Raw genomic sequence first — 27,192 nt, forward strand, 5'->3', positions numbered from 1 at the left:
TCTTGATAACTTCACAGCTCTATTGTTTGAGCTCTCATCCTAATTGTAACAGCTTTTATTCCTGTGACAATTGGAAAAAAACAGCCAATTTTTCATGGTCTATTCTCAAGTCAAGTCAGTAACAGATGTGTTTACCTCTACCAGGTTTCTTCTTTTCTTGATCATTTTTAATCAGTAGAAATTGCAGAGGGAAATCAAATGCTTCCCCGCTCCCTTTCTCAATCCTGCATACTTAAAAATATAATAGTAATAATTCAAAATGAAAACAGCCAATGTGTTAAAGCAGCATACCTACACATCTATAATAGGGAGCAGAGTGGGAACAAGCACAAAGCAGCTGATGAAAACCTTACTCGTTTATGTCTGTGTAGCCATTCCTTCAGTATTTCTGAGTTAACAAATATACAGTATATTTTTTAAAAACCCAAACTGCACAGTTTATACATTATAAAACCATGCTTACATTTTATCCATACTGCATATATTAAAAGCAGAAGGTTGGGATGCTTCCATTAAGAAATGGTGAAAAGTCATAAATTAGCACAGAAAACATGCATTATATCAAGAGATCCCAAGCACTGGTTATTTGTGCATTATCTCAACATCATCCATTAAGTTATCCATTTATATAGTTTGGCACTAGTATAAATAATAAAAGGCTTTTTATATTTATCACTACTTTAAAATGGTAAAGACTGAAAAACTTCACAGAACTGTTTGAATATGGGAATGCTACTTGAGAGTTGGCATACGACACATTTTAGAGAATGGAATTCACTGTACATTCATTTACAACTGTTATGAATTGAGCTGAAGGTATACATCCATTTAGTTTAAAAAAAAAGTTACAAACTGCATTAACACTAAGGTAATGTAGGAAGCTGATATTGTAACCATTGAATGGGGTACTCATTCCTATGGAAGTTGAGATCAGCTAGTGAAATGTGTTCTTTTGTATTTTTTTAAAGCAGCATAAGTAAGTTCTTTTCATACTTCCAGCATTACAGGCAATACATCCCTCATATCATTTTAGCCCACGATCAGTTGGGTCTGCAAAAGAAAAGGTATAATACACTGCTTCAGGGAATAACGCAACCCCCAGAACAGGTGAAAAGTGAACACCCTCTCCCACAATTGTTTCATTATGTAGAGTTAGCACAGAGGCATCAACAAGTTCTAAAGCTTTTTCTTTGTTTTTAAATTATCATTAAAGAAATACCACAGGCATTCATCATGTTCCTCCAATACCTCCCCACCTCAGAAATCTTCCTAGGCTTCACAAAGGAGTTCTGAACACATTATTCAGAAAAATTTGTGAAAAACATATTTTGTCCCACTGCTTCACTTCTACCTGGAATTTTACTTGCATAAAAGACCAACAGTAGTTTTAAGTCACCTGGTTTTTGTTACAGTAACACATATTCAGACTTGCTTAATACCGGTTTACTCCTCCTTCCCTAACAGTTGAGACTAGCCACGCCAGGGACAATCTGTCTGAGTTTTCAAAACCTAGAGGTCAGAAGAAAAACAAGTAGTAGTCAGACATCCTGCCTCTGTCATAGGACAATTACCAGGTGGCCTGCTAAACGAGCCTTCTGCATCAAAAGATAATGTAAGAGAAGTGTAATAAATATTTTTAGGCCCTGAATTATTGTCCCAAAAGCTACTAAATAGGAAATACATTTCCACAAACTCACCATATAAGTAACCATGTAAAACACAAATACTTGTCTAAATCACACAGTTTATTATTATTATTATAGTTGATCAGCTGTCATAGGATGCACTAAAGTTTTCCTTTAGGTATCCCCTATACAATAACAAACAGTTAGGAGGAGCGTGGATTACGCATTTATTTCATAAGAGTTGAGGGATTCATTCCCGACTGTCTCGCTGGGTGTCAAGTATTCTCAACTTGCTTTCAGGAAGATGAGCGCAATCAAGGCAGTTGGTAGGTGCACACCTTGCAACATTTTATGTACTTTATTATCAATGAGTAAGGCACATCATTTGTAACGTGGATATTGCCATAGGTTTGCTCATTGTATCTTGAGGTTTACGAAGCATGAATCATACCGTCTTTGGGGTTTTTTTTTCTTTGCTTCATAATAAATTTATCCCTCCCTCGAACAACCAAAACACAAGAACTTTGGCAATGCTTCAGAGCACAAAGCTAGTTTAAATCCCGGTTGATGACGACCAACATAAGAATTTTCAAATGCAATCTGAAAAAAACATTGTATTTCGAATTTTTGCACTTCCCCCCTCACACAACTGGCTTAAAACAGTGCTCTACTTTGCAAGGTGCACAAATACAGTTTTGAGAAGAAAAAAAAAGTTTGCTAACAACAGCAAATTCAAATCTTGCCAAAAAGAACATAACACAAATTAAATACTTACAAGAGGAAAATTAAAATTCTGGGATTAAGTAGTTTACCTAAAAGAAACCACAAGAACATGAGAAAACAAATTACTAAGTAAACACTGATCAGACATGGATACACGTAAAACAGCGTAACCTTTCTGGAGGCGAGTAAGCAGCAGTGCTTGAAAATCTTCTTCAGGTAATAAGAGTTTCGGGGAGGCTCTCGACTTTATGGACTAGTCAAAGACATTTTAAAATTTCATTATTGATTACACTTAGACTTCTTCCAGTGTGAGCAAAATGGAAAACCAACACACTTAAAATCACTGCAGGAATATTTTTAGTCATCCTTTATATTACATACCCTGGTGTCAGAGATCAGGTCCCTCCACCACTTTTTTTTCTTCTGCAAAATGTATCTGCTTACAGCTGGATATGCAGATTTTCACAGATACAAATGGTTAGAGTACAGACAAGGAGGAATAGCTGTTGCGGGATCAACTTGCACCACATACAACCAAGCGAACAACCAGCCCTTTTTCATGCTCTGTGAATAAGTCAGTCTCTTAAATTATGTTTCCAACCATATAATAGTCTATGAGTGTTTCTCATTCTCACAATAGCTTATGCTGAAATTTTACCAAAAATTCACACCTCAGAACTGTACAGTTCCATTATTTTAATTGATTAAATATAGATTAGCAGTGTTACTGTAAGAAAAAAAGATTTAATGGCATCAAAATCATTCAAATTAAATCAAGTACGAAAATGTTGCAATGCGCTTCAGCCAAACCGTCACAAATGGTATGTTATATAAATAGAGACACGAGGTAGCTGGCAGCTACAAATCCACCAATTCTGGAAGTGCCCAATTTGTCTAAAAATCATAAACTGACAAATACTAATTAAACCTTTCCATTAAAAAAAAGAACACCTAGTTTATTGCTTTTAAAGGTTCATTCTTTACATCAGAAATAGGCAAAGGCATATCAAAGGAAGTTACCTGGCTGTTGATGGCTTTTGATTGTATTCACTTTCTCAAAAGAAACACTAAATAAAATTTTGAATGCAAATAGCTGACTCGCTCCCAATGTTACATGTCCTCACCAAAATGAACAAAGGCTTGCATTTTCCAAGGGGGAGGGGGGGAGAAGGTATAATTTCCAGAAGAATAGCATTAACTACTTTCTTATGAGAAATCAGTAACAGAACTAAAACCAGTGTTCCCACCAGGCAGAATACATTGAAACAACAGACCAACAACTGCAGGAGAGGCAGAAAGCACTCTAGCCATGAAGACAGTTGGGTCATGGCATATGATACATGGAATGCAGATGGAAATATGATCATCTGTATTACAGGTGTAATTTTTATCAAAGCTTCCTGAAGTTTTTTTTTTTGTATGTTTCAGAAAAGGCAAAAGTGGAACAGACAAGGAAAAAAAGGTAAGAAACATAAAAGAGGAAAAGATGCAAGAAAGCAAGAATCAAGGCAGCAACTGCAAAAGCAAGACAAAAGACTGAGAAGTAGGACAGACTTCAGCAATGTGGTCTGAAAACCGCTCAGAGGTCAAGTAAGCAACGTGAAAGTTACGCTCATTTCTCAAAAGAATCCGGAGGGGAGGTGGGTAGGCAAGGTGTTTTTTGTTTTTATTTTGGAGTTGGGTTTGGGGGTTGTTTGGTTTTTTTAAATATATATATACACACACACACAGTGCAAGCTTGTCTAAAGAAGTGGTACTACAGATGACAGAACGTACTCCTCTGCAACAAACGGAATACCTTGATCTCTCAAGTAAACTAAGCATACAAGAGTGGTAAGAATAAAAGGTGCATGTAAAACCAGCAGCAATATTGTTTGGCTTTCCACTACTTCTGCAAGTTACTGTACATATATTACATCACTATTATAGAAATGGCACAGCCTCAGACACTTTCCACATTTTATTTACATTTTAAGACTAACTTTAATCTCAATCACATATCCATACATTTCCTTTGTTTCACTAAAACTTAAATGCATGGTTTATTAGAACAAAGACTGTAAACAAATATTTGCCATGTCCGATACATGTAACACACAGGAGCTGCTTAACAGAAATTAATCCCCCCATTTTATAAATACAGGTATCAAAACAATCCTGAACATACTTTGTGACACTACTAGTAGTCGGCACCCACACCCTTGCAAAATTAAACAAGATGAGCAACGGTATTCACTGTACCTGCTACTTTAAAACAAATTTAACTGCAGCTCTTTTACTAAGCAAGATGGATAAAGCATGCCATTTATATTTTGCCTTCTCGAGGGATTATTTTCAGAAACATATATTATTCCACAGCAATCTGACACTTTCTGTCATACTTTCATCTTGTAACACCTGAATTCCAATTTTAGGCTATTTCAGGCTTATGCTTAAATGACAGTGCTCGATAAGAGAAAAAAAAAAAATTGTGCTGCCTTTTTCTCCCATAGTGCCTGAAAACATATTGGGCATACATATAATATATATATTCTTACAAATGTCCAGGTCATGTATACCAGCTGAAATTCTTTTAACGTGTGGGTGTTTGCATTGTGAGATTTAATCAAGACATTAACATGAGTAGAAGGTTGTTGTTTTAAGACAGAAGTTTGAGAATCAGCTAAAATTAATTGTTGTAAGTTTGTCCCTCTGGAGGTTGTGGAAGCTTCATATTTTCTTTGGACATCATTAGACGTCTTAGCTCTTGAAGTACAACCTTAATGCTATAAGAATTTTGCCATTTTGCTAACACTGGTATGCTCCGTGCATCCACCTGGAAAAAGAAGAGGGAGTTGTAAGTTATGATGAAATACAAAAACTCTACATAAATAACTGCTATTGACCTAATTGTTCTAAGAAAGAGTCTAACCATTCCCTGACACTTTCTCTGTGGCATAAAGTCCCTGTGTTCATAAAATATTTTAAGGAAAACAATCATATACTTACACACAGATACAGATTCTGCAGTAAAATCCATGCAGGTGGACCCTTCCATCTGTGCTGATACTAACATTAGTGAGAAGGAAAGGCGGAGGGGGGGAAGGAGGAGATCAGCAAACAGTTCACTGCAAAACTGGAGCCGTATCTTGTAAAATGTATTAGTTTGTTTCAAATTACCCCCAAAAAAGAAAAAAGTAAATCACCTTCATTATGCCAATATATGCACTTGGGGTTTCCTCAGTTCTTTAAAAGAACCTGCCACACAAGAGTCTGTAGAATACCTTTCTAAAGGAAAATTTCCCACGTTTTTCCCTTGCTACAAGTATCATTAGTGACTTATTTCACATCGGTATTACATGACGCTTCTGATACATCAAGAGTCACTACATACTAAGAAATGGCTTGAAATATTGAAATAACTGATTCCTAATGCTTGGACATTTCTTAGTTCTTTGCATCCTTCTTACAGTAAGTCATCTTATGGAGCCGTGAAGATTACTGTACATCACTTACCAATTTGAATATGAACTGAAAGGAAAGGACATGGGACTTCTCCTATGCGTTTATAAAACCTGTGGGACAATTTACACAATTATATTATAACGGGGAGGTTTCCATAGGAAAGTCAGCAATTGAAAGTCAGCTTGGGAACTGTTTTGGCAGCTGGTAAGTCCTGGCCACCCAGCCCCTGCAAGGAGGAACTTAAGACAGAGGGGCCTACAGCTGTGCAACTGCAAAGCAGGCCCATGGGCAGGAATAGGGCTATTGCACACTACTGAATTCCATTGGCAGAGTAGCACAGGCAGCCCACACGGCTATTAAAGTGCTGGAAACCACTGCTTTACGATTTAGGCAGCATAAAACATCAAGAAGTTTCTTATCCCATCTTAATTAGGGCAAACAAAGAAAAAACAACACTGGAATCAGAAATAAGAACGTTAACACAGACGTTTTATTTCTCGATTGTTCGAAATGAGGCTGCCTATTTTCAGAACACCAGATGAGACTAAACCTTTTTGTAGGAAGAAACAGAGGCCAAAGTTTAACAACATGCTGGCTTGGGCAGCAATACTAACCCAAGAAACTTCTGCTGCCTCTCACTAGGCACTTGTTCCTTTAGCAGTACTACTGCCTATCAGCTCAGGTGAACCATGAAATGTACGTGGAGCCACTTTTTGACCTGAACTGATAGAACCCACCCAGTTTAAAAACACCACCTTGGAAAGAAATGCCTAAGCAGGACCCTCAATCCCATTCACAGCTCAGTACTATAAGCATTTCTCTTTGCACAAATAATGTTCTGCTCGGAGTCAGGAACCCCTTAAAGTCAGTAGGGCTGCCAAAGACAGCATATCATCAAACCACAGTATAGAAGGCAGTCGGCTTATTTAATAATTATTGCAAACATTAATAAATTAGGAAGAAAAAGAGCATCAAAAGGGAAGCTCCATTATGCAGCAAGATCATGCCAGTTTAAAATACACATGAATTATGAGCTAATACAGAAAGGTTTTGAAAGTAACACTGGTCAGACCATCACTGTAATTCCTGTACTACTACTACTACTACTTTTTTAAAGCAGTATTTGGTTTAATGTGGTAGATAAAACAGGCAATATCAGAACAGAATAATCTTTGCAACTGGAAAACAGGTTCTCTTTTCTTAAAAAGCAGACTATTAGATAAAACCACCAGTGAGTAAAAGGGAAATTCTGGTAAGAGATCACCTGTGTTATCAAGTAGCAGCTTAAGTAAGGCATCATTTAGCCTGAATCTTTATTCTGAAGTACCAAGCTCTTACAGATCTCTTCTTCTCCAATCCTAGATAAGATCAAAGAAGGACACTCCAGAGTTTCTATCCAAAGAGCTGGACCCAGCAAACTAGGAACAACATGAATTCATTTCAAAAGTTAGAATAGTAAATACCACACTACTCAAAACTGTTCTCCATATAGAAAATGCCATGAGAAATGCATGACACCACCATTTTTCCTCATGGGGTCCTACAGAAAGAAGAAAAACTTCATGGTGGTTAAGTATCACGGTAACAGAAGAAACAAGGGCTCAGATCTTATGTTCACTTAGCATATAGCTGCAGATGTTTAAGAGCTTATCTCCCCCCTCTCACACACACACACACTTATTAACATTTGTTAATACTTCTCTGCAGCTAACCTGACATCCTCTGCAACTTTGCAAAACGGAACAAAATGTAAGAGTACTCCCTGAATGCTTTGGTATAAGTCCTTTGGCAGACCAGTAGTTTAAAAAATTTCCACGTTAGTCTGAATCACAATACTTTCTACTAAAGGAGCTGAGGAGAGATTACATTACATGTCACTGACCTGCCAAAAAAAAAAAATATCCAATAATCTCCCTGAGAAAAACAGGGGAGAAAGAAGCCAGAGTAAACAACTATCAAGGACCAGGTAATGGTTGCAACAGAAGATTCCCAAGCAGGAAAGACATGCACTTGGGGGTGGAAGCCCATGTGATAAAATGTTTTAGAAGACCACTGGTAAACCAACACGGATAAGAAGAAAAAGATAGGTTTAGATTTCCATAGGTTTGAGAAAGAAAACTAATATAATTATCTGTTCAGATAAAGACTGGGTTAGCAAAAAATGGCTGGAAAGGCAGTTGCTCTGGGACTCCCCAGATGAACGTCTTCAGCCTGGCAGTTCTGCTTTCATACCATCTTCCTTTTCCTCGCTTCTCCTCAACTGTGCCTTTGTAGGCTCTTCTCAAGTCTGGAGATCTGCCTCAATTACAGCACATCGCAGTCAGCCATCAGTGCTGTTCAAACAATGCAATTCTACATACACTGGCTGTATGGGAATATGAGACCTGATCACTTAGAAGTAAGCTCCTCCAGCTTTTCTTTCTTGGCTGGGAATTTGTAGCAAACAACTCAGAGACTGTAAACTCTGCTTTGACAATGTTATGAATGTTTTTTGAGTAAAGACTGCTAAACATGACATTTTCGTTGCTGTTTATCTCAAGTCTCTTTTCTGCAAGTCACCAACTTTTTTCATGACATCTTGCAGCAGTAAAGATTTTGGCTCAGGTTCTGTTTTCTGTGTTGCAGAATTTATTTCCAAGTTAGTTAGCACAATAAATTCACTTTATGAAGAACAATGATAAGATATTTGGAAGAATGACACAAACTATGTTCAAATCACACAAAATCATTAGGTAATATTCAAGTACACATCCTGAGACACAGAGGGAGACATTTCAAGGTCACAAAAAAGCTAATAAAGCTGAAAACGGCAACCTGAAGGCTATTTTATTCTGGGGCTACAACATTGTAAATCTTTAAACAATAGCAAGAGAAGCAATATGTATAATGCGTAATTTTTTCTAAACAATTGAAATTAAAACAAATAATTTTACACTATGTTGCAAAGTATTCAGTGTATACAGTGTAATGTTCCCAGTATCTTAACTTTAAGAAGTAGCAAACTGCTTAAGTCTACAATAAACATACTCAAAGCAGTAACTGGACAACAGTTTACAGATTTATAGCTGAGAGAGTCCCAAGTGAGCTTAAAGGAAACAATTATTTCCAGCTGTAAATGGTATTTAAATGAACAGAAGTGATTGCAAATCCTGCAAGACAGACTGCTGAAGAGCACTCTCACAGATGCAAAAATCAGACATCTTCAAAAGACTATGGGAAAATAAATAGCACGTCAGATTGCAACCTGTGTTTTATCAATACAGGATACACAAGCCTCCAAGAGAAAAGACCCCGCAGCATTAAGAACGATAATTTAAAAACAATTTTACAACAGTGATGCCATTGGCACATAAAGGCATTTTGTCCAGCCCTATGTAAGTACTTGGACTAGCTTTTCTGAACTTAGTACCCTAATTTTGTATACAAACATGGTAGCTCTATAGGCAAACTGAAAAGCAGAAATCCACAAAAACTCACTTGCAGATAAGAAAAGGAAGGCAATTTAACAGGGTACTCAGAGCACTTAAGTTTACTATTTTGAGATAAAATACTCATGAAGTAGCACTTCCTGCTAAAAATTTATTTGCACTAAATTTATCGAACAGCTATCTCTGGGATCCCTGAAGATATGCTGCTGATGGAAAAGTTACTTACAAGCAAAACTCCTCTCTCCGAATAATCAAACAAAAAGTCAATAAACTTGTAACTGTCAGTACAGATAAGTGATTACACATGTGCACTTTTCAAGCAAAGCATAAAGGGACTTGTAAGTCAAGAAGGTTGAGAACCACTGCCAACAAGGCAGTTTGAGACTAGCTTCCTTAGACCACCATTAACTCTAGCACATATCCATCTCCCCCCTCCACCAGTCACGCTCCAACTCAACAGAAATTATCACCCTCTGAACTCATGCTGGGGGCTCTACTTTTCCTCAGGAGTTAACTGGCACACACCTCCTGTAAAGTGTTCCTTAACAATGCTACAAATGCTTTGAGTAGTATGATAATACTGCTGTGACATACAATTTCAGTTGCTGTTTATCTCAGGTCTCTTTTCTGCAAGTCACCAACTTTTTCAACTTTAAGCAATGTGATCAAAAGCTGGCCACATGTCAAAAAACAGGGTGCAGAAGCATGGATAGTAGAGCTTGTCTGAAGATGAAACCCTGTCATTCATTCAAAGAATACAGCAAACCGCTTTTGATCTATTATATATGAAAGACGATCAGAAAGTGAGAGAGCAGCTTGGAAGAAACACAAAGGAACTAAAATAGGAAGCAACGTACACTGTTCCAGGGATGCTGAAGGTGCCTCCAGTTTATCTGACACATTCGGCACAACTCTAGTGAGCACAATGGCAAAATAAGCTAAAATGCAAGATACCGGGACAATGGGCACATTAAAGATTACATAATAAATGAGTTTTAAATTCATTAGTTATGAAAACTGTTTTCATTAAAAATACTATCTAGTCCTATTTAAATCCATTAAAAAAATAAGTTATGTGTTTGCATAGCAAATCCTTCATAACATATACTGGTTTATAGAACGGTTGGGGAAAAAACGAATTAAGGTTTTGTATAAGGTTATAAACTTATTAAAATCAAATTTTCCTGTAGCGATGACTGGATTTTAACAGTGCTTTTAAAACCACCAGGTGGAAGAGCATCTTCGGTCATAGGCTTGCCAAGCTGGTGAAGAGGGCTTTAAACTAGAGATGCCGGGGGAGGGGAACCTCAATCCACCCCACTCCTACCAGTTTGATGCCAGTGGCAGCAATAGATGCCCAGAGCCTGGAGAAGGATCACAGGACAGCAGGAGAGCGCCTGAAGAGCAGCACAAAGGAACTCCAGCCAGTAAGACAGCTTCATCGGGGGCCCGACTTAAATGCCTCTATGCAAACGCACGTAGCATGGGGCATAAACAAGAGGAGTTAGAGATGTGCGCACACCTGTAGGGCTACGACTTTATTGGCATCACGGAGACGTGGTGGGATGGCTCCTATGATTGGAGTGTTGGGATGGAGGGATACAGGCTCTTTAGGAAGGACAGGCAGGGGAGATGAGGAGGGGGTGTGGCCCTCTATGTCAATGACCAGCTGGAGTGCATGGAGCTCTGCCTGGGGATGGATGAGGAGCCAACCAAGAGCTTGTGGGTCAGGATTAAAGGAAAGGCAGGGACAGGTGACATTACAGCGGGGGTCTGCTACAGGCCACCCAACCAGGAAGACCGAGCAGATGAGGCCCTCTATAGACAGATAGGAGCAGCCTCACGCTCACAAGCCCTGGTCCTCATGGGGGACTCCAACCACCCCGACGTCTGTTGGAGGGACAACATGGCAGGGCATAAGCAATCCAGGAGGTTCCTGGAATGCGTCGATGATAACTTCCTTCTCCAAGTGGTAGAGGAGCCAACGAGGAGAGGTGCTATGCTGGACCTTGTTCTCACCAACAAGGAGGGGCTGGTGGGGAATGTGAAGCTCAAGGGCAGCTTGGGCTGCAGTGACCATGAAATGGTGGAGTTCAAGATCCTTAGGGCACCGAAGAGGGTACACAGCAAGCTCACTACCCTGGACTTCAGGAGAGCAGACTTTGGCCTCTTCAGGGATCTGCTTGGTAGAGTGCCATGGGATAAAGCCCTGGAGGGAAGAGGGGCCCAAGAAAGCTGGGTAATATTCAAGGATCACCTCCTCCAAGCTCAGGAGCGATGCATCCCAACAAAGAGGAAGTCAGGCAAAAACACCAGGAGGCCTGCATGGATGAACAAGGAGCTCCTGGACAAACTCAAACACAAAAAGGAAGCCTACAGAGGGTGGAAGCAAGGACAGGTAGCCTGGGAGGAATACAGAGGAATTGTCTGAGCAGGCAGGGATCAGGTTAGGAAAGCTAAAGCCCTGATAGAATTAAATCTGGACAGGGACATCAAGGGCAACAAGAAAAGATTCTATAGGTACATCAGTGATAAAAGGAAGACTAGGGAGAACGTGGGCCCTCTCCAGAATGAAACGGGAGACCAGGTTACCCGGGATATGGAGAAGGCAGAGGTACTGAATGACTTTTTGCCTCGGTCTTCACCGGCAAGTGCTCAAGCCTCACTGCCCAAGCCGCAGAAGGCAAAGGTGGGGACTCGGAGAATGAAGCGCTGTGGGAGAACATCAGGTTCGAGACCATCTAAGGCACCTGAAGGTGCACAAGCCCATGGGACCCGATGAGATCCATCTGCGGGTCCTGAGGGAACCGACGGATGAAGTTGCTAAGCCACTATCCATCGTATTTGAGAAGTCATGGCAGTCCAGTGAAGTTGCCACTGACTGGAAAAGGGGAAACATAACCCCCATTTTTAAAGAGGGAAAAAAGGAAGACCTGGGGAACTACAGGCCAGTCAGTCTCGTCTCTGTGCCTGGGACAGATCATGGAACAGATCCTCCTGGAAGCTATGCTAAGGCACATGGAGGACAGGGAGGTGATTCGAGAACACCCAGCATGGCTTCACCAAGGGCAAGTCCTGCCTGACTAACCTAGTGGCCTTCTCTGATGGAGTGACTACATCAGTGGACACGGGAAGGGCTACAGATGTCGTCTGTCTGGACCTCTGTAAGGCCTCTGACACGGTCCCCCACAACAGCCTTCTCTCTAAACTGGAGAGGTATGGATTTGATGGGTGGACTGCCCGGTGGGTGAGGAATTGGTCGGATGGTCGCATCCAGAGGGTAGTGGTCAACGGCTCAATGTCCAGATGGAGACTGGTGACGAGTGGCCTCCCGCAGGGGTCCGTATTGGGACTGGTACTGTTTAATATCTTCATCAATGACATAGACAGTGGGATCGAGTGCACCCTCAGCAAGTTTGCAGATGACACCAAGCTGAGTGGTGCGGTCGACAGGCCAGAGGGACGGGATGCCATCCAGAGGGACCTGGACAAGCTCAAGAAGTGGGCCAATGTGAACCTCATGAGGTTTAACAAGGCCAAGTGCAAGGTCCTGCACCTGGGTCAGGGCAGCCCCCAGTATCAATACAGGCTGGGGGATGAAGGGATTGAGAGCAGCCCTGACGAGAAGGACTTGGGGGTACTGGTGGGTGGAAAGCTGGACATGAGCCAGCAATGTGTGCTCGCAGCCCAGAAGGCCAACCGTATCCTGGGCTGCATCAAAAGAAGCGTGGCCAGCAGGTCGAGGGAGGGGATTCTGCCCCTCTACTCTGCTCTGGTGAGACCCCACCTGGAGTACTGCATCCAGCTCTGGAGCCCTCACCATAAGAAAGACATGGACCTGTTGGAGCGGGTCCAGAAGAGGGCCATGAAAATGATCAGGGGAATGGAACACCTCTCCTGTGAAGAAAGGCTGAGAGAGTTGGGGCTGTCCAGCCTAGAGAAGAGTAGGCTTTGGGGAGACCTTACTGCAGCCTATCAGTACTTAAAGGGGGCTTATAAAAAAGATGGGGGCACACTTTTTAGCAGGGCCTGTTGTGACAGGACAAGGGGGAATGGCTTTAAACTAAAGGGGGGTAGGTTTAGTCTAGATATAAGGAAGAAATTTTTTACGCTGAGGGTGGTGAAGCACTGGCACAGGTTGCCCAGAGAGGCGTGGATGTCCCATCCCTGGAAACATTCAAGGTCAGGTTGGACGGGGCTCTGAGCAACCTGATCTAGTTGAAGATGTCCTTGCTCATTGCAGGGGGGTTGGACTAGATGACCTTTAGAGGTTCCTTCCAACCCAAACTATTCTATGATTCTATGATTTCCTGTCACAGTATTCACCCTATTCCTCAGCAAGCTGAGGGAGTGTAGACTTCTCCAAACAAAAGCTCAAGCCGACTGACTCGATAAACAGTAGCCTGAAGGCTCCGCAGGTCTGAGATTCTGCTTCCGGAAACCAACACCTATACTCTCAGGCATGCACAGATGAAGCAACGAGGGCATACTTCTTTACTTCTTCAGAATAATACATGTTACTAGGGAGAGGTATGAAAATAATATTATAAACATACCAAAAGCTCTGCTGCATTCCAGATTGGCAGCTTTCGCTAGTCACAGCCTCTTAATAAACATATATACTTAGGCCACAAGCCACAGTTGCGATGAAGGGCAACAGCTGGTTTGTAGATAGCAATTTTAATAAGATCTTCAGGTAGAGTAAAGTTGTTGGCTACGCAAGAAGTACTTTCAAATTAATTTTAGATTATTTCTGAAGTGGTAGTGCACTGGCTTTGGATGACCAAACAGCACACTATCCTACCACCTACAACAGCTCAAACGAACTCCTAAGAATCTCTCCCTCCTCTACAGTCATTGAGATACTTAAGCTTCACATTTCAGTACTGTTAATTAGACAAATGCAAGTCCATCTTTCTTTTAAATCTTGCAAATTATTTAAAATCCAAAGATGTTCTCTGACTCACCTCTAAGTATTACCTTAACCCAATTACTTTGCATTCACTAGAGACAAACATACACACAGACAAGTGTGAAATATTATTGTATTTCCTGCTGATATACACATATACCACTGTAAATGCAAGGCAGCTCACATCCCTCTTCACTGAGCAATGGGGTACCTCAGAGTTATTCACAGGACTAAAGTACCTAGCGAATAATGGAGTAACAAACTTGCTTGAGCTGCTACCATTGCTCATGTACGTGAACTCATCCCACCCTAAGTGCAGGATCAGTGAAAGTAACTTACTGCAAATTGATCTTTAAAATGGAAGTGATTACCATCTATATCAAAAGACCTTAAGGCTGAAGCTCACAATCACTTTGGATTTGAATAAACCCATTAAAAAGAAAATAAGAGTTTAAATACATCGGTTCATTATAGGTGAGTTACTACATTCTGAGTGAGACTCATCAGGAATAACCTCCATTTTCAATTAATGGAAACATCAGATAGTTTGTAGTACTCCTGTCAGAATATGAATCTAATCCCCTTTTATAAGCGTATTACAAGGGAAATACCTACACATGGCTTAAACACTTATTTTTTTCTGTTCAAGGCTAAAATCTTCAGCTTCATTTAAAAGAAGCAACTGTTTCAATACTATAAATAATGCTCGTCTCATTGATAAGCCACTAAGAACTACTAACATATTGTAAATACCTAAAGATTTGAAGTAATAGGCAACCAAAATTTGATTTAAACCAAGTACTTATATTGTAAAATTTAAATATGAAAGCAATGTCCAACATGCATATTCCTCACCTGGGTTTTTCACAGAAATAATTTATAGTACAGATTAACAACATGGTTGATCTTACCATTTCAACTTACCATTCCATTGGAATTATTTATTCCATTCATATTAATTTTAGTTACAAATCTAACTGTAGGAGGTGCTTCTGGATATTTAGGTCCACACTCTACTTTCAGACTGTATATTCTGTTTTCATAGTTTGTCTAGAAAGCAAAAAGACAGACTAATGCATCGTACTGAAAGCTGAATATTAATAAAAAAACAAAGCAAAGGCAAGAGGAATAAAGATGAAGAAGTATGAAATAATTATAAATCTGTTAATATTATGTACCAGATGATGGTCTTGGATTACTGATTGATATTCCACTGTTTTGGTTATATTGATTACTTGATGAATATGTATGAATTACACTACTGATTGACTGTACCATACAAAAGTTTTAACAGAATAAAGTTCTTTTTTTAATTCACATTTACTCTTATCCCTCCTACCCACCTGCATTCCCCAAAACAACTTTGGCGCGGTAGGGGGCTGAGACAAAATCAATAGTCTTTAGGAAAATTACCACTTTCCCATGTAAAAAAAAAAAAAACCTAACACTGCTGAAAAATTGGGAATGGGGAAAGACAAAGATGCCAATAACCCAACAGCTAAGACACAACCTAGAACAAGATGAAAATAGTATTTGCAAAAAACATACTCTAGAAGTAATTAACACTCCAGAAGATATCTAAGACTTCCCCATCTGAGAATTGCTTGGTTTTCTAGAGGATTTATAAACTTCGGACAGTAAGGTGACAGCTAGTTTGCAGAAGACATCAGTCCAAAGTGACCATGGAACAGATCATTCTAAGTGCAAATGTATTTTGAGAAAGTCCAATTAGAAATGAATATGGTTCTATCTTTTTTTTAATCTTGTCAAGTAGGCCATGCATAATAAAAAGTGTCAGTGGCTCTGCTGGTCACTGATGTACGTGCCTCTGCGCTCCAAAAGGAAGATAAACCCAGTTTCTACACTTGTCTTTCCACTGGCACAACAGATACAGCTAACATGAACCCAAAGCAGTAACATGACTCTGAACTTTCCAGAAGTACCACCTTTAAGCTGTTCTGCATCAGCCAGCTGTCACTCTCTCCAAGTAGAAGTATCAACCACACAGTCAAGTTACCAAATGACAGTCCACTCTGTGGTCAATTAAAAGGCAGAGTGGAAATCGGACTACTGAAGCACCTTAACTGTGCCCTTTAATTTCAAGAAGCCACAGAGACTAAGCAGCAAGTGGGTCAGAAAGAAACAAGGCAAAGCAGGACATTCGTTGTCAGAAAAAAGGTCTTCTATTATTCTTTCCCATTAAAAGCTAAAGGCCCAATAAAAGTAATCTTGTCCTGCTACAGGTGACATAGCTGCTACCACACAGTAACAAAAATTCTCATTATTCACTCAGATAAAACAATTTACTTCCCCAGAGAGGGATGCTGTCAGTTATAGTGGAAATAGGCCAAAATGTATATATACTGCTCACAACTCTGAAAAATCCTAAGAACGGCACTCATTCTCATTACCTTATTCCTACCCAGGTGGCTTCTCAATTTTGCTCAGTTTTTCAAGTCACTGTTTTACTGCAAGCCAAGCATCCCTGGCTAGCTCCCCCCCCCAAAAAAAACCCCACATTTTTTCAGGATCAGAAAAATGTTTCCTTTAATCCAAAACAAATCTTCCCCTCCCCCCTTCGTGTTGGTTCACCCTTCAAATGAAGCAAGAAAAAAAAAAAACTGATAAGCAACTTTTGCACGGCTCTAGAGAATCCACATATGTGAAGAAATTCATGATGCGGACAATATTAGCAATTTTCTCTGTGTTCTGTCTAACTGCACACTGTCTACATAACTCAACCAATTCCAAAAACACTCACCATCTACAAACTCTGAAACTGGACATGCAGTTCTTCTCATCAAGGTACCGCCACTGGCTTGGGAGCTGGTGGCTTTCACTTTCTACAGTCACCATGTACTGCAAGTCATTATATCAGCAAGACTGCACATCCCTGAAATGGCCTAAAATATTACTTGCATGCACTCTTTCATAAAGAAAATAAAGTGACAGCAATATAAATTGACCAGAATTACAAGTGCATCCCAGGTTTGTTTTTTTTAAATTATTTTTTAAAACATATGTGCTCCTACATAATAATCACTCCCTTCAAAGAGGTCTTAAGAGTCTACCTTAGGTTGAACCAGAAACCAGGCACAGGCAGTTCTGGAGGCTGTTTGGAGAGTCAGGGAGACACTACTTTTGTCAGCTCCCATTTGTAAGTTCTTTTCAGAACCCATAAGACTACAAACTTTCTTCAAAATGTATTCAAACACTGTGATTCCACAGAAGCTAGTATCCAAAGCGTATCGTCATTACGCTTATTGGTAATGGTATTTAATTGGTTCTCTCAAATGCATCCAAATCTTAGGAGCTCAGCACAATTATGCAGATGTTCAAAACAGTCTGCTGCAAGTTACAACTAACTCTGACTTCCAAAAGGAGCTTGAATTGCACTGAATCTAACTCTGGAACTCTTACTACTCTGGAAGACATTATTTTCACTGAGGCCAATTTCTGATCTCAGTTCTTGTCTTGGATCGTTCTTCCAATAAGCCCTGCAGCACTGAAGGACACACAAGATAGTAACCTCACATTAGCAGCGAAAGACATATGCTAACTTAGAGGTACTTGAAGTATACTCATTTAAAGTTGTCATTTACACAGTGATCTTTTGTATCATATTGTAACTCATGAGAAAGCATGCACAAAAGTTACGCGTCAAGAAAAGATGTGTCTGCTCATATCTGATGAGCCTGATACTCAGACACTAGAGATGATTACATCTCTTGCAGGTTTTATCAGTCTAGATGACATTCTACAGAACTCAAAAAGGTCAGAGGGATTTGAACTTTGTATACGTATTTTATCTTATTAGAGGTAATTAAAAACTGCTTGGTCTTTAGGCATGATTCAACTGAATTGCATAAACTGCTATACTGGAAGACTTTGACAAAAGCTGTGAAAGTTGAAAATATATTGTCAGTTTGCTACAGAACTGAAATTACTAGGCACATATGATAAACGGTGGAAAGACAGTTACCCTGTTTACTGTACTATCACTGTACAGTTATGTGCAGTAATGATGGAAATACAGACTGAGTATATTCCTAACTCAGTAATAGGTCTCAAATCACAACTGGCTTATACAGACAGCTGCAGAAACATGTACTAGGGGAGGCTAGACTGAAAACCCTTACTAACACGCCAGGAAGTGATGAATTCTAACATGAATACACAGTGTTTCTACAACTTCATACATTCAGTTTTAACTAATTCCTTTACACTGTAGCAAAGTAACCTTTTTGTGCACTTTGTATTGCCTACAAACTTAAGAAAAACGTTTTAATTCATCACACTTACCCTCGGTGGCCCAATAATCATTCCTGTCCATCTGGTGAGTGTCATATCTTCATCATCTTCAAGGCCCCAGCTTACTGTACCATCACCTACTCCTTTCTGCCCTTCTTCAAGTTCTTCCAACAAGCGAAAATTACGAGGTACTTTAACTAGAGAAAAGGGAAGAATGTAATTAATACTGCTCACATTAAGGAAAAGGTAAACAATTTATTGCTTTTATGTGTTATGCACTAGCAACTGCTGAATATACTTTCAAAGCTAAACAAATATTTCCTGCGCAAATTTATTTAGCACTGAAATTGTTCTGAAGCAACTAACCACTTCACTGGAAGCTAGTTACTACCAAGTGATAGCAATACAAACTATAAAAGGGAAAATGAGAGCACCCTCTCTAGTTTGAGATGGCTTAATTCAGGTTCTCTTTCCCAAGCACAGTACTGTTTAGAGTAAGTACATTTCAAAATCAATTCACTGTCTGTCAAGTTCTACTCAACTAGAATCCACATAAAATTGATATGGCAAATTCCCTCAAAAAATAATTAAAGAATGCAACATTTAACACAAATTATCTTAATAGATGTAAACTGTAAGAGAAAGATTGAAACATTTTCACTTTATTTCATTTGATTTAAAAAAAAATTAAAACATTAAAAAAAACTTTAATATCTGAAAACAAATTTAAAAAATCAAGTCTTTTTTAATCTAGTGATTATTATTCCCACTTAACACAGGAAAAAAAATAAGAAGCACAGAAACACTGATTAAGTTGTTGAAGAGAGATAATGACATATTCACAGAAGAATATGAAGATGCACCGCTTCTAAAGAGAGCCAAGTAATATTCACTTACTGAACTATAATTACTGGATTTTGATTATTATACATGAAAACAGATATTGATAGATGTTAAACAAGTGGATGTTTAATTGCTTTACAGCACATAAGCTAAAATGGTATTTCAGCACTGATGTAGGGAACAAAGCTAATTAACACTTGTGCATGCAATCATGGTATGCTTTCATTGTCAAATAAAATATGCACAATGATGTTGTAGCAATATTGCAATACAATAAAACTTCAATTTTCTTTTAGCTGCTTATAGCTGTTTTTTTTTTTTCTTATAGCTACTTACAGCAATAGTGTTTTCCATGGTTTTTACTACAGATCCTTTCTTGTACTGGAAGAATCCAGGTACTCAATAAAACTAAAACTCTAAGACTGGGTACATACAAAGTTGTTAGCAAGGAATACATACTATGCAAGTTTGAAAAAGACAGGGGTCAAAGAAAACTGTTTTTAATATCAGTTATTTAGTCACTGGGATTTCAGGTTTTACATTACCCTAGTCTGTATTCCAAATGGTCTCTATGCAAAAAATTAAGACCAATAGTATACAATATGATTAGTCAATACGTATGCATATGGACCAGTATAAACATACCCTTCAGCAACTATTCAAATAGCTTATCTTGCATAACTACAGTTTCTCCTAACTGTGTTTAAAACATTTTTTTTTTTTTTTTTTAAATAATACAGACTAGGGAGAGGCTCCTAAAAATTGAGAAACGATTGTCTCCAAGTTCTCCAAATTCCCAGGAAAAAGCATTAAGAGTATAGTATCAGGACAGTGCAAGGAAATTAAATCACTCATGTATGGCCTCACCGTCCTTCCTGCTTTGGTATTACCACTCATCTGAGCCCATAATGAGCTACTTCAGCTTGCTAACTGAGCAGAAAATTATACATTTAGGTTAGTCTCCTGACAACTTAACAAACCAGCCCAGCTCACAGAGAGATCTGACAAGTACCAGCATGAAAGTGCAGCCATGGCAGCAAAAACTCAGATAACCTTGATGTAAAACCATGTTTTAATGGAGTTAAACTACTCTGGAAGCTTATTTTCACAGATAAGAGTTCACATACGATTACCTGAAAGTACTAGCACAGTACATCAAGGAGCAGATCATTTCTCAATACTTTAGCATAGATCCTTTTAAAAAGCTTCATTGAAATTCATTTGCCCATTCCTCTGATCCCCCCCGACTATGTGTGTGTGTGTATATATATATAAAAAACATCAGATCTGTATATTTACATATCTAATTCAGACTAGGGATGAGAACTGACAATCACGCTTCTATCACATTATAGACCACAAGGTTTTTACTTTTGCTCCAGATTCATAAATGCTCTGGAACAAAGTCTGCCAGTAAAAGGTTAATGCTAACCTTTTTTTTTTTTTTTAAATAAAATTAAACCAGCAGAATAAACTTCTACTAAACTTCCCGTTTTGCATCACATGACTGAATAGCTTCTCATTGGTACATGGCACCTCAAACAAAAAAAAAAAAAACACACCAAACAAACTCACAAACAACCCCCATCCCCCAAACCCATGTACTTTAGCATCCAATCATTATCTTAGACTTCTCCAGTGGCTTAAATCCACCATTTCTCAGAATTCTTGCTCTGACTGCCTAACTTCAGATTTACAGTTTACCTCTTAAAAAAAGCACATACAAGATGGTAGCAAACAGGCTTTAAGTTTATTTCTGATCACCTGCTATCACCTTTCAGCGCAGCTGAGATGACCCAACTGCTCATTGCCACGAAAAGAGGTTCCATGGCTTCTCCCAAAACTCTGTTGCTCTTGCACTAACCAGGCTCATCTATTAGCCAAACTAGCACACTAATTCAGCTAAAAGCTGTTTTTCCTTTAGGCAAAAATCAAATCCAACCAGTTAATCAACTGAATTGACTCAGGAAGAAAGATGGAGAAATGCCAGAGCTGACTGCTGTGTCTTTCAGCACCTTCCTTTGCAAAATCATGGGTGTGGGGATGAGGGAGCTTTTTGTGGCAAAGCGCCATTTGACTGGCTCAGTTGTACCATAAAATTGTACTCAACACACAAAACTGTAGGAGATGACAGTTACTAGAAAATAACAACCCCTTATGACTAACTGTCCTGTGCTCATCACATTTTTTCCACTACCTTGTCTGTGCTCACTAGTTCCCCTACCTGCCCAAGGCGAGCAGTGAAGGACTTGGGAAACCTCCAGAAAATATTTTAGATGTGCTCTGAAAAGAGACAAAAACATTTGACAGCAAGTGCCAGGCTCCCACACTAACATTCCTATCGGTGCTAGAACTAGGTAGCAAAACACTGCTCTGAAGTTAAAAATAAGAGTCAAAACACCTAGTGTTTAAAACAAACAAACAAGCAAAAAAACCCCACACCATACCACCCTACTGAGATTCCAACCCATTAAAAAATTCCTAGAAAAAAAAGATGTTAGTTCTCAACTAAAACTGGACCAAAGATACATTCAAACAGGTTCTCTTTCAGAAAGTTACACAGTCCTACAACATTTGGGTTGGTGTCACCAGAAATGATTGTATAAATTAAGATAAAACCACTATTTCATAAGAGCATTTCTATACTTAAGGTACTTAGTTCACTTCCGCAAACATATTCTATTACTTTATTTATGAGTTCATAGGAAATGCACAAGACCTTTCTTTTTATGCAATCCTGTATTTAAGATTTGGACAACAACCTTTCCCATCCTATTTCCAAAGAGATACATTGATTTGTCAACTGACATCAGAGGGGCAGAGCAACAAGCTGTGCACATCTTAATTATGAATGTCTACTAGAGCTTTTTGCAACAAAGGATTACCAGGTCACTATTTCCTAGCTTGCAAAAAAACCAAACCAAAACAAAACCACCCACTAAATTTCTTCTATATCCCTGGCATATATGATTAATGTTTTATCCTCAATACTTCAAACTTCAATTGAAATCACTACTGAATGTTTTATTAGAAAACCATTGTTGACAGATTTCTGACAAGTGACATAGAATACTTTAAAAATTAACACAGTGGATTAAAAAAAACCACAAAAAACAATAAAACACCTTACCTTTATAATTACAGTCTTAGAAACTACCAGCAAAATGAACTGGAATTAAATGCTAATGCTGTCCTGAGCGTCCACTCATGCACTCACACACATTATTGCACTCTACATGTTTACTTTGATCATGCTGTAACCTTTACATAATAGAAATCTAGCTAGCTCGAAGAACAAAATATGTGTACAAGATTGCACCTTCTTGCCAGCAGAACAACAGCAAGAACTTCTATCTAGGAGATCAGGTAATGATGGTCTGCATCTTTTGGAAAATAAGTTTGCTCCTCATATAAAGTAAAAAATTCTTGTTGTTCTCACTATTTCACGTATTCCAGAGGGCACAATCTAAATTGTATGTTAATGGTGCATACACAACTTGCAGTTTTGTCTCTAATCCAGACAATACAAATCATCAAATACTTGCTAAAAACTTTGAAATATTGCTTGACGGAATCTGAATAAGAATCGATATTTCATTTACAGAATTTGGACAGTGAAACAACATCCTTCTGTTTGCAGCTCATAAGCAATAGGAAATTACAGAAACCAACCCCATTCTTCAGCTGACTACCAGACCTCAGGTGTACCTTCTGGAACAAGTAGTGGCAATTGAAGAGAGAAATGCCTCTAGCCTTTCACTACCATGGGTCTGCCAAATATCGTTCTCCCCAATTCCACTTGCTGATGGGACCACTAACCTGCTTCAGACAAGTGCAGACAGGTTGTTTTTACTCCCTCTAACAGGCATCCCTCAGCTAAAACCTCTCGCTTCCAAGTGAAGGGGATTAAAGCAGTCATGCAATTTTATCACCGGCAGAGCTGTGGGAGTGGTAAACTCCACTCAGTAGGCTGTGATTAACGGCTAGGTACAGCACTGCATCCAGCACAGCTATTTGCAATGATGGACTATGGCTCTCCATGTGAAAATACAGCTGGGTTCATCAAGATTAAAAAACAAAACAAAAGCATCCTCCCCCCAAACGTCTTTTCAGTTTATCTGCAAAGCTTATCTCGCTATGGATTTTACAAATACCTCCTGACCCCCCCAAAACCATACACGGGAACTGTCAAGCAGTATTTACCAAGATTTCACAAAGAGTTGAAGTAAACATATTTCACTTAAGCAAACAAACAAAACAACACCCACTCATGCTTACATATACCAATAGATTTAATTTAGAAGTTTAACCATGAAACTGGACTATTAGAAACTGGTACCTATTAGAAATCCATGAAATTAACAGTTAATTTAATACCCTGGAACAATGAGAAAAAAATAAAAGCAGAATCAGTAAATAAAGACTTAAAGCAGGAGGGTCTACTTTCATACATACAGAGCTACTTCAGATACCACATTCTAAACCACCAAATTAACAGAAGCAAGAAGTATGCTATCCCACAGGACAAGTTAGAAAAGAAGTTACAGCTATGTTTCATCCAGAATCTGCATAACCTGAAAAAACATCGGGGAAAAAAAAGGAATTTCAGTATCCTTTAGTAGGACCAACAACTTTCACTGGAGCAATAAAGGGGAATTGCCTGGATAGACCTGCTCTTGCTAGTATGTCAAGACACAGTTCCACAGTTGGTAATGCCAGATCACCCACTAGTACAGAGATTTAATCAGCATCAAGACAGAACACACAATTGCACTTATGTCAAATTTGACAGAGCACACTGGCTACACTAAGTCACATTTTTAAACAATTCACATGGACACACTCCTTCAAATACAGTTTGGGAGTCCAAGCTCCCTGCACATCAAATGATTCTTTGCCATGTAACAGGCAAGAGTGGGATAACCTACACTCTACTCTTCCCCCTGCCGCTTATAAAAGGGAGCCATAACCCTAATTTTTCATAGATTGGCTCAGAGCCTAAAGTGTGAGGTTTTCTGTTACATCCAAAACTATTTTTTATAATAATTGTCTATTACAATACCCATACCAACATTCAGTTTCTCTTAAAATCTTCCTTAGCTCGTGGCTTCAATCACTCCTGTAAGTTACATCCATACCAGGAGACTTTTACCATAGTTATACCAGCATACCCCATACTGCCAGCACACTCCCCAACGCAGCTATAAAAACAAACCTTAATATGGACCCAGGAACAAGTTATATCAGTAAATTATACATTAACACAGCTAGAATACTGTCAGGGATGCTATTCTGCCTGACTGAGATAGCTATGTCAGGAAAAGTCTGTAGTATGAACAATTTTGAATGTATGAGTTATCTTTTGCCCATTGACTTCCAGCTAACGGAAACTGAAAAAATACGTATAGCTTGGTAACAAAAACTCTCAAACCCCATTTAACAGCCTCAGGCTGGCAGAAAAATAAGTATTTTTAATGACAGGGAAGGGGAGAGGGATATCAGCCTTGCAAATTCTAAGCCATAATACAAATTCTCCTGGGGGAGGGAGGGGAAGAAATAAAAAATTCCAAAGAGAAACACATAGAAAATATCAGGTTCCTTTCAGCCTGAACAATTCAGAAGTCATCTTGCTCTGGACAAAATAAAGCAAGAAACTGAAATACTGTACTAACACCACCACACCACACACCCACAAAAAGAACATAAACAACCAAAGCCTTAAATAGGCCCTGAAATGGGCAATAGACAAAAAAAGAGAGGAAAGAGGGCTAGGGCATGTGAAATGCTAACATACTCTATTCTGGCTGCAAAAAATATTCATGTAGAATTAAATTTCTGGAAGACACGCTTCTCTGAAAAAAAGAACTATTTTTTAAAAAACATGATCTATATTTTTGTTTGCCAGTTACCCTGCTCACATCACATACTCTTTTGCCTAGTAAAATATTCTGTGAATACACACAAAAAAAATAGCTGACACTATCAGGAACCTACTATCAAGAAGTATTACCAGGTTTACTGATATTACATTGTAATTATCTGAGGTTGATCACAGTAACCTGGCTCCAAAAACAAAAAGTATTTCACTACCGTTAGTAGCGGAATGCAGCAATTCAACAGTGAACATTTTTTTTTGCTTTAAATCAAGAATGTTACTACACACATAGTAAAAACAGTTTCCAATAACCAAGAAAACATGTTTTTTGTTTAAGGCAAATAGACATTTTCAGTGAAAAGCAATACATTTTTTTCCAGTAACTACAAAAGCATCCAGTTGCTGCTGCGGAACTCAATCTGTGAATCAACCCAACCAAGCGCTACCGAATGTACAGTGAGCCTGCACTGAGAAAACTGTACCTTCATTAAACGGGTCTGACACATCTTGATATTTCTGTTAATTGAAACTTCTGCTTTCTTAGAATTATGGGTACATCCCACTTCTTTGAACTGCTCTCCAACCAAGTTTTGATATACTTCAGTAAAACTCAAATTCATAATTTTTTATATAAGTAGTATTCATAAAGCTGCATTTACTATACACTATTTTTCTCTACTTTCCTTCAGCAAGTATGTCCCAAAGCAATGAAATTCCGAGCAATAGAATATTCTGCATTAACAGTTTTGAGTTTAAATTGGGAAAATACTACGTTAACTTAAATGGTGGAATGAAGGTATTTAGCAGCAATATGTGGCCTGTACACATTGATCAGGATAGTGAATAAGGTACTAAGCAATTCTAGCATGTATGGAAGAAACATCTGTATAATGCAAGTATAATATTTTCCATAGGAACATCCCAGTCATCACTGATTTTGTCACATAAAACCAAATAGCTGCATTTCTATCAATGATAACAGAATACAGAAGGATTTTATTAAAGCCACTCAGTACAGATAAATGACATAAAAAGACAACAGGTAACAGAGACCCCAGAGCATGCTCTGCTTCCAAAATTAATCATGGGCAACCCCTCAAAAACAACAGTGACCTTGAATGCTTTCTTCTCCATTTTGCTAGTGTCTAAAGTATGCATTGTGTCAGATCAATTGAACAGTGTCTTGTCATTACTGTCCGCAACTGGCAAAGCTGTAAGCAACAGCAGTTTAGATCTGCAGACTCATGAAGACTAACCTAAGCTTACCTGTGGAAAATTTCTAGGAATAAAGTTCTAGAAGAAAAACAAGTCTGACATAATCAGGTAAAAATCCATTTCCATGTAAAATGAAATTATTCATCCCAAAAGAAACAAACAAAACAAGACGACTAACATTAGGAATTAATGAGAAGAGAGATGAGTAGCAGGTAAGTTTTCACAGCTCAAGTAAATAGATGTATGTCAATAAACATGTATAGAGCAAAAGGCCATTTATTCAATGTGTTCAACGTTTATCATAATTTAGAGCCAGTTTTGCTACAATCCTAAACATCAGAAAACTGCAATCTTGCAAGAATTTAAAAAATCGCCTGTACTCAACAGAGCTGGTAAGAACTGAATGGGCTATTCCACTTCTTTGCAGGACTAAAATTACTTTTTTTTTTTTCTATAAAACACAATATATTTGACTATGTAGGAGCTCTGTAACTGGTTAACTTCTTTTGCTTTTTACAATATTTAAAATAAAAAATTTGAAAGCACACAGGTTGGAAGACTTCAAGGAGGAGGTGCAATTCTAGGAACTACATTGAAGTTAAAGTATGCATTTCACCAGGTTTTGGCTTTTGTTTTTGTTTTTGTTTTTTTTTTTAAGAAGATACATCACTTGCTGAAGAACATTTCCAAGCAGGAACCAAGAAACAGTCACAGCAGTGTGAAGGTCATGAACCTTTATCTTAAAACCTACCTTTTGGTTAAAGCTAACTAAAGTAATATTCCTTTTCAGAATTACATTGGTGATAAATTCTATTTACTTCACTTAAATGAAATCTTACATTTGTTGGTATCTTAACAGACACAGTTCAGAACTAA

The 27,192-nt window shown here is 38.6% G+C and overlaps 1 protein-coding gene across 1 annotated transcript in view; it reads right to left on the reverse strand.

Moving 5' to 3' along the window:
- Window positions 1-4,295: 4,295 nt before the first annotated feature.
- Window positions 4,296-27,192, reverse strand: part of UBE2V2 (ubiquitin conjugating enzyme E2 V2) — a 32,621-nt gene continuing 9,724 nt past the window's right edge. Inside the window, exons 2-4 of the mRNA XM_076329733.1 lie at window positions 18,435-18,580; window positions 15,057-15,182; window positions 4,296-5,163 (exon numbers count right to left, since the gene is read on the reverse strand). Of these exons, the coding sequence (XP_076185848.1) occupies window positions 5,017-5,163; window positions 15,057-15,182; window positions 18,435-18,580 (419 nt within the window). The 3' untranslated portion in view covers window positions 4,296-5,016. The remainder of the gene's footprint in view (window positions 5,164-15,056; window positions 15,183-18,434; window positions 18,581-27,192) is intronic.

This window comes from Aptenodytes patagonicus, chromosome 2 (assembly GCF_965638725.1).
Source record: "Aptenodytes patagonicus chromosome 2, bAptPat1.pri.cur, whole genome shotgun sequence".
Classification (NCBI taxonomy): domain Eukaryota; kingdom Metazoa; phylum Chordata; class Aves; order Sphenisciformes; family Spheniscidae; genus Aptenodytes; species Aptenodytes patagonicus.